At 62.2% G+C, this 8,753-nt stretch overlaps 1 protein-coding gene across 1 annotated transcript in view; it reads right to left on the bottom strand.

Moving 5' to 3' along the window:
• Window positions 1–1,480: 1,480 nt before the first annotated feature.
• The window catches only part of SMCR8 (SMCR8-C9orf72 complex subunit), a 7,392-nt gene continuing 119 nt past the window's right edge, over window positions 1,481–8,753 (bottom strand). Inside the window, 2 exon segments of the mRNA XM_007448392.1 lie at window positions 1,481–1,934; window positions 6,493–8,753. The exon segment at window positions 6,493–8,753 is cut by the window's right edge and continues 18 nt beyond it. Of these exon segments, the coding sequence (XP_007448454.1) occupies window positions 1,481–1,934; window positions 6,493–8,753 (2,715 nt within the window).

Below are 8,753 nucleotides of genomic sequence, written 5' to 3'. Positions count from 1 at the left end.
CTCTTCCCTCGGAGACAAGGTGTCACAAGCTCGTCGTGTCCCAGGAGGCCCAAGTAGATGCAGTTGGCCACCTACCTAGAAAACAAAGCAGCATCTGAACACAAGGGGGGCGGTGGTAACAGGAGGGCAGCCTTCCCACCAGCACCCACACTGCACGTTCGGAAGCTGCCATGTGGTCCCTGGAGACGCCTCTCTAGGGGACACAGGTGACGGCACAGGTGCGAGGACCAGAAGAGATGCAGTGGCAGCCCTGTCACAGTGGGCCTTGGTCACGGCCTCTGGAGCAGAATCACACTCTGGCAGGAATGGGGACCCTGACCAGAAGCCTGGGCAGGGAGGGCCACGGGAAAGAGATGATACGAAGCCTCCTTGGTCACCAGGGGGTCCTGACTGCTGTGGTGTGCTGCGAAGCTGGTGGCGGACCAGGTCTCAACAGCAGGACTCTTGACGACACACACGCGTGCTCAGGAGCAACCACTGTGGCTGGTTCAGGTGTGTTTTACCACAACTTGGGGAAAAACATTAAGAAGCAGTGATACCAACAGTTCTCCCTGCTTAGGGACAAACAGCTTAAGGAAGAAAAGTATGACATTTTCCAGGTTGCAAAAAACCATCCACCTACACACACCAGTGGTAACTGTGTCAGGAGGGTCCTGGTGGGTGAACAGGAAGTGGGGCTGGGACTCAGCTGGGGCGGAACGAGCTGCTGCGAGTGCGTGCGCTCTAGGCCGGCACGGCATTCCCAGAGGAGATCCCAGCCCGCTGGCTGCCCCGCGCCCGCGACACCCCGTGAGGTAGTGAGGTGGTAGCGACGGTCTGCGGTGACCTCTGCTGGGCGAGCGCCAGCCCACCTGCAGACCCTCCCCGAGGGGACAGTGTCGGCGCCCCCAGGACAGCTGTGCCCAGGCCCCCACGACAGCGGTTCTGATGACCAGGGGCCAGTGACTGGTCACTCCGCTGAGCCTCGGAGCCCAGCGGCAGGCCCCTCCGTGCCTGGCGAGGACGTGAGGACAGGGCAGGGAGCAGCCAGGGGCCTCCCCTGGGAGGGCGGCTCCGTGAGGGCACGCAAAAGGCCCGGCTGGGGTCTGCACTAGGCAATGGAGGTTCCATCGTCCTGCTTTCGACCAAATCATCCAGTTGATGGCTGCTCCCCTTGATGTTGCTGCGCAAGAGGGCTGGCGTGGTCCTCCCTGCAGGCTCCGCCTCCCTGCCCCTCATCACAGTGCCGAAGCATTCTTCTGCCCTGGCCCCCGGGCCACTCTCCAAGGGGCCGCGAGCTGTTACCGTCCTTCCAGATGCCGCCAGGGGGTCAGTGCCCCCACCACCCTTGCCCAGAGCCACCTGGGAACCATGGCTGCCACCTCGGTTTCCTTCCTGCCAACGACACCAGAAGTCTAAACAGCTGAGAAGACCCCCAGGTCATGCCAACGCCCTCCCCGTACCGAGTCACAGGTCTTGGTCACAGTGGCCGGGCCTGACCTCAGATCTTGTATAGGAAACTGGGGACGTAGTCGAACCTGAGCACGGGTTGGCCGGCTGCAGAAGGCTCCCGTGTGTAGTGTAGCTTCAGCAGCTCTGCCAGGTACTGGACCACCTTGACGTCTTCGTTCACCAGCCCCAGGTTCAGCTGCAAGAAGCTGGCCTGGTGGCTGGCAGCCAACCCCTCAGCTTCCGTGCCGCGGGCAGGCAGGTGCAGGTGGCGGCAGAAGGCATAGAGGAAGGCCTTGGCACAGAGCTGCGTGAGCACGCTCTGCACGTGCAGGGAGTAGGTGCTGCCCCGCTTGATGTGTGTGCGGTGGTCCGCCAGCCGGGGCACCAGGGTGCCTCTGTAGAGGGGGCAGCGCAGGGTCTTCCGGTCCAGGTCCAGGATGCTCGTGTAGCGGCTGTAGCGGCTCAGGGCGTGGAGGGTGCCGGCACTGGCGGGGGACGCCACCCTGAAACACACAGGCCAAGGTCAGGAGGCAGAAGCTGGGGTGGGACCCTGCCATGAGGCCAGCCCCCAACAGGCCCCACTCGCCGGCACACTCTGGAAGGCAGGTCTGGCCACCACGACCTTCAAGGCTCCTCACCCCTCTCACAACCAAGGTCAAGTGCCTAGCATGGCCCACGAGGCCCTGACGACCTGCTTCCTGCTGCCCCTGACGCCCCACCTGTCACTCCCCAGGCTTTCCGTGGGGCCCCCTGGGCTCTGCCCGGAACACCCAGCCTTCCCGGACCTGTTCACTCCTCTCGTTCTTGCTCTGTGACCTGGGGCGAGGTCCTTAACTTCCGAGCCTCGTCTGTGAGGCAAGGACGATGGTCCTGCCTCTGGGGTCACAGCGGAGGCACAGGCTGTGGCACTCAGGACAGCGTCTGGCCCAGTGCCGGCCTGGCACTGACCGGTGTGGCGCCGGGAGCTCCTGCAGACCCAGGACCGTACCCCATGCTGTGCCCGGCACATCAGAGGCAGGCAGGCCGGGTTCACTCAGCGAGGGAAGGAGACCGGAGTGTCAGCCTCAGTGAGCGGCCCCTGACCACCCCATCTAGACCAGGTCTCCCAGAGGAGCTGGGATTACCCTGCAGAGTCCAGCAAACGGCTGGCTGACCAGCCGCTTCACGCACTGACGCTCTCTGCAAGTTGGGGCTTGTGTAGTAGTTGTAAGAGGACTGACGGCCTCTTGGGACTGAAGTCACCTCATCATACTTTCCCCTCACGGGTGCTCTCTTCTTGTAGCGTTGACAGTCGTTTATCGTGCGCCTAGCGTATTCCAGGCAGTGACCTGGGGCCTGGCCTGGCCGGGAAGAAAGGACAAGCACACGAGCCGGCCCAGCGAGGGGAGGCATGGCCTCCGTGTCCACAGCAGCGGCCGCGGGCTGGAAAGGTACTGAAGGAGGGGCCTCGGAGTCCTAAGAGAGGTGGGCTCTGGGGACTGCAGAGCACGGCAGGCGCAGGGGCAAGTGGGGCCAGGCCCCCCACCACAGGCCACGAGGAGTCAGACTTGCCGGCGGCTCCCCGCCCGCTCCTGGGTCACCCTTACCTCCCCCCGAGGGGGCTGGGCCACGAGCTAAATGCCTCACCTCATCTTCCTGCCCTGCACTCAGCTGCCGCCCACCTCAGACCAGCCTCTCCCCAGGCTCTGGTGCCCCAGCCTACTCCCGCCCACGGCAGCACCACCTCTTTTGCACCTCCAAACTCTACCTTTATTGGCTCCCCCCAAAGCTCCTCCGGAGGCCAGATGACACGGGAGGAGGTGCGGCCGGGCCTCTGTCCCTTGGGCAGCACCCCACCCACCCCCGTCTTGAACTTCATTACGGCCCATCTGAAGCCGGAGTGGCGGGGGGACTCTGCACAGATGAGGACACTGGGCCCGCAGAGGGACTGTGGCTTGTCCTAGGTCACCCACGTGGAAGGCGGCTGAGCCGGGATTCAACCCAGGGCCTCTGACGCCAACACCAGCACCTCCCCCCGCCCCCAGAATGGAGCTGTCTTCTAAACAGTCCAGGCCTTCCCACTGCTGCTTAGTATGCAACCCGATCATCGCTGGTTTTGATTTATAATCGCGGGAAACCAACCTGATTGTTTATCCGTCTCTTACACCCACAAATGTCTGATCTGACTGACAAGCATTTCCAGGCAGAGGGCCTACTTCAGTGGAAAAAGAAAAATCCAGGGCCAATGCCACTGGTGGTTCTGGAGTAAGAGTCCTGAGGAACAGTCCTACACATGGTCCAAGTGCCTAGGGGGGAAGGGACTGTCCTAGGCCACAGCTCTCGGATCCCAGACTGACCCAGCACCTGGGACCGAGCCCCGTGGACACACAAAGGCACCCCTCTGCTCGCACCCTCAAATGCTGACCCTCAGGTGGGCCTCCACCTGCCTCTCCGTCTCAGTGCCGAATCTGACTGCAGGGCCGTCTCACTAGCCACCTGCAGCTCTGGGCACCCCCGGGGCTGGGGCTCTGCGTGCATCCTGGGGGCAGCCCTTCCCTGCTCCGTGGGGTAGCGGCAGGAGCCTCCACGCCCAACAGCTGGGGCCACGGCTCATCCCCTCATGGCGCTGCCCCACCGGGTCCGCTGCTCACCGTCCGGGACGCCTTCGGGTGAGCCGCAGCGAATCCAGTCCCCTCTCTCCTCCTGGCCCCTCGGCCGACCCTCCAGTGACACGTGCCCTGGGGGGCAAGGCCCCTGACCCGTCGACGGTGGCGCCCGCCGGAACAGGGCCCTCCGGGGGTAGATCTCCCGATTCCCAGCACCTGTGCGTGCTCAGGGGTGTGGGAGGGAGGGCTTCGTGGGACGAGTCACCAGACATTCCCTAGAAAGGTCTCAGCTGTCACTGCTGACGGGCCTCCCGCTTTCCTGGAGGGACCCTCCACGGCTCCAAGTCTGGAGGTGAGGGCCCGGCTCCACCCCGGCCACCTGGCCTCCCTTCCACACGACGATCGGTGCCCCCCTCCACTGCCCCCCAGGACGTCAGAGCAGTGCCTGCACGGAGCAGGCGCAGGTCAGACACGATGGGTCCCCGACACTTGCCAACACGAGGCAGGCCTTCCTCGTGCAAATGGAAACAGCCTGGGGGAGCGCCAGCCCACGGGGTGGTGACGCTGGGATGGGAGCGAGGGCAGCCCTGTCACGCGACGCCCCACTGCTGACGCACCTGTATCCTGGCTCCAGGCACAGCGGCTGGCCTGTAATGGCTCTCAGTAAGTATCTGGCAAATGACCACTATTTTCCCAGGAGGCAGGAAGGCGCTGCCCAGGTGCCCACTGTGGAGAAACAGCTCACAGCCCCCTTCCAGGGACACTGCCACCTGCCGCTACCCCCGCCTGCATCCCAAAGACATCGCGATTGATCACAGCTGGCTCCCCAGCGCAGCCACGCCGGGCCGCAGAATCTTCAACACAGCACTGCAGTTGGGTGCCCAGGAGAGTGGAACTGACGTGAAGGATACACCTCATTTGCCTGCCACCGCGTTCTAAGGAAGGAAGCTCAGGGGAAGCCTCTGGAAAGGGCAAGGCCATCCCGAACCTGGTCCTGGATAAGCCAGGTGATGTCGATAAACTGACGTGTGTTTTAGATTCTCCACCTTTTGAGGCAAAAATATCAAAGGTCAGGGGTTGGGGTGAGAGGAGAGAGTTGGAGAAGTGAAGGTGTGTGTGTAGGGGCCGCCCGCCCGTCATCCCACCGAGAACAGCAGCCAAACGCAGTCCCTTAAAGGCCTCCCCCCACCCCCCCACCCCGACCCCGGCTCAAACTTGGCGCCGGCAGCGGGGCGGGGGCCCGGGCACCCGCTGGGCCTCGGCCCTGCGTCCACGCTCCCACGATGCCCACAGGCTGGGCTTGCCCCGGTTTGGCAGGCCTGTCCTCACTGTTCCCCCACTGTGACCCCAGCCTCCCTGCCACTCAAGCCAGAGACCCCAGACCTCCTCCGGGCACCCGTCCCATGCCTCCCATGTGAGGCGCCCCCATCAGAGCTCTCGGCTCCCTGTGCCGCCGGGCTCTGGCCTCCGGAGCACGAATTCTCCCAGAGCAGGGCCCCTGCCCGAGACCTCCAGCTCGTACCCCAGCCCCGTCAGCACGGCCCGAGAGTGAAGTGGACGTGGAAACGCCCGGGGCTTGAATCCCACCACCATGCCCCCGCGGGGCGGCCAGGGATCCAGCGAGTCAGGTGGCCGTGAGCGGGGCGAACACGAGGCGGCTCGGGACGGTGACCTCACGGACGCCAGGGACCCGCGTAAAGGCGCTGACTGCCACGGGGAGGAAAGGCCTCCTGCCCTCTCCGTAGTCCAGAGAGTGGACTCCTACCATCACCCAGCTCGACGCGCATGAGTCTCAGGTGAGCAAAGGCAAGTGCGGGGAGAGAAGTGAGCCCAGTGCGCACGCCAGGGCAGGAGTCCCCCGAGCCAGACAAGCAGAACGTGGAAAAACCCAGAAGAACCTGCTACAGCACAAGCCGGTGACTTGGGGAAAAAGGAGAAAGCTTCCGGGGGGGTGGGGGGGGATGGGCTCCTGGGGCAGAGGGGACAGGGGAGGGAGAGCCGGGGCGGCTGCCTCTCCCAGCACCCCTGCCCTCCTCAGATGCAGACCCCGCCTCAGTCATTTACCCCATAGTGTGAGTTAGAGACTCAGCAGGGACCTGAGACCCAGCGGTCCAGTCATTCCCAAACCTCGCTGCACACCAGGCGAACTCCACATCGTACCCCAGGCCAACCCAATCGCAAACCTGCGGCATTCTAGAAAATCCTCCCAAACCATTCTGACACGGTAGGGTGCAGACCAGGTTGGGAACCACTTAGGAACTGCAACCCCTCATGTGACAGACGAGGCAACAGGTCAGAAAAGGGAGAGGATTTGCCAAAAGTGACACAGCGAGTTGGTGCTGGGGCCAATCTGGAAGCCAGGCCTCCTGGTTCTGGGGCCACCACACCGACTCGTGAACCTCACCCAGAGGGACGGCCACCTGAAGCCTCATCTCTGACCAGCCAGGGCCCATCCCCACCACCTGTGACCACTTACCTCTGCAGACCAATAAGCTTCCACTTCTGAAAATCCGTGATGTGCAAAGGAGAGGACACCCAGTGCTTCACGGGCTTGGCGTGGAGGCTGTAGCTGGGGACAAAGATGGACAGCGCGGTCACAAGCTTCCTGACTGCGGCCTCCTCCTCCCCTAGGATCACGAGCGTCCTCCCACTGAGCAGGGAGTAGATGGCTGGGTGGGCAAAAGGGTACTGGCGGATGAATTTTAAGGCGTTCTGGCCCGCCCTCTTCTTATGCCTCTCGGAAGAGGGGCCAGTGGGAGGAGCAGAGGAGGGAGTCCTGTAGGAGCTGGCGGAGATGACACTGCTCCCGTAGCTGGTGGTGTCGGAGTGGTCATCCAGGCTGGTCTTACTGCCGTCCCGGCTGGCCAGCAGCTGGCTCGGGTCCAGCTCATAAGCAGGGAAGCCTTCGGGACCGCTGTCTCGGGAAGAGGCGTTGGCGCTTTCCACCGAGACGTCCACGTGGAACTCCTGGTCCTTCTGCCGGTAGCGCTGCGGGGGGACACTCACGACCCCGTCCTCGTCAGAGAGCGTGTAGCCCGGGGTGGAGAGCGGCACCCGCAGAGTGCCACCTTCCCTCCCAATGCAGCAGGAGTCTGTCTGTGGCGGGGTGACTCCCGAGCCCCCCTCCTCAGCCTCCCCGGTCTCCGGCGGGCTGAGGCCTGCCTGGAGGGGGACGGTCCCCCCGCTGCCGTCTGCGTGGGACCCTTCTTCATTGATGGCACTTGCGTAACTGGCCTTGAAGTCGTCGGGGATGAGGGCCTCAGAGGGGCAGGTGCTGAGGACTTCAATACTGTCCCCGCTGACCGTCCTGTGGCTGACAGCCTTGCTGCGGACCACCTGGGGGCTCACGGGCACCGTGAGGCTGGCCTGGCTGTCAGACTTAGACAGCACAGAGGTGGACTTCTCCGTGCCGAGAACCTCAATGCTCTCTCCACTGCTGAGGCTTCCTTTCATGTCCATATCCAGGTAGTCCAAGTTTTCCTGGGGGTCAAAACTGCTTGACTCTGTCACCTCCGCTTCCCTGGACCCCTCCTCCCCAAGTTCCTGCTCCATCTTGATTAGCACGGACTCCACACTAGACTTGTAGGAGCCCCCGCTAATTAACACTTGAGGAACTGGACATTCTCCTACAGACCTGGAAGGCGGTCTGTCGTGACTGGGCCTAGCGGGTGCACTCTCGTGTTTCTCTTCCCCCCTGTCATTGACCTCTACCAGGTCTTCAAAGAGGAAGTTTGTGATACGCTGTTGCTTCAGGAGTGCTCTGTCAATCTGGCTGGTCAGGAGGTAGCACAGGTCTCCTCTGAAAACGTGCTCAATGTGGCTGAGCTGGGCCAGGGTCTGGGTGAAGTAAGCGGTGTCGCAGAGCTCTTCCAAGGTCTTCAGCTTCTTGTCAAAACACTTGGTGGACTTTGCTTTGATAAGTTTTGGGGTGTAGGCGGGTCTGCAGGTGTAATGGTCTGCATCAGCAGACTCTTCAGGGTCAGAGGTAGTGGCTGCCCGGCTGGGCGGATCCTGGGTGGGCTCCGTCTCCCCAGGACACAAATCGGATCCCCTCAACTTCCGATGAGGGTACGAGCGGATCTGCCTCAGCAGGTCTTGATGTTCAATGATGGACTTCTCCACACTGGCCAGCTCATTGGCCTTCTCGATAGCCTGAGATGAGTAAAAACCTTTGTCATTGGCTTTCTTCTGGATCTCCGTCTCCGTGTGCAGCACTGTCCTGGTGTAATCCAAATCTTTCAGTTTTTTTTCAAGTTCCCCAGCAAATGCCTTCCTGTTGCCTGTTTTCAAGCACTCTGAAGCTTTGGAAAATTCAGCTGAGAGCTCCTGGAACTGCTGCATGATTTTGTGCTGGTCTGCTGAGATATAAGCCATACAAAAGGGCCTCACGAAGCCACGGGCTTCCAGGTCGTACAGGGTGAGGTGGTGCACGTAGGCAAAGGCCCCCTCCTTGGAATCTCCCAGCACGACCTTGGAATCCTCCACGAAGTTTAGCTTGGGGTAGGCAGAACCGGGGGGATGGCCCACGAAGGAGGCCTGGTAATCCACAGACATGATCCGCAAAGAGAAGTAATTGAGATCAAAAGTACCGAAAACTTTGGTGTCATTGGGGATGGTCAGTAAGGGCTGGGGTCCCACCTGCTCAGAGAACTCGGAAATAAGGATAAAGTCCCGAGAGAACTTGGCCCCGGACAGTTTGGACCATGGACTGGCTCCTTGGCTGGCGAAGGGGAAGAG

Source organism: Lipotes vexillifer, unplaced genomic scaffold, assembly GCF_000442215.2.
Source record: "Lipotes vexillifer unplaced genomic scaffold, Lipotes_vexillifer_v1.1 scaffold533, whole genome shotgun sequence".
NCBI lineage: Eukaryota > Metazoa > Chordata > Mammalia > Artiodactyla > Lipotidae > Lipotes > Lipotes vexillifer.
Note: the sequence above shows the minus strand (reverse complement) of the source record. Positions and strands in the feature narration are given on the sequence as shown.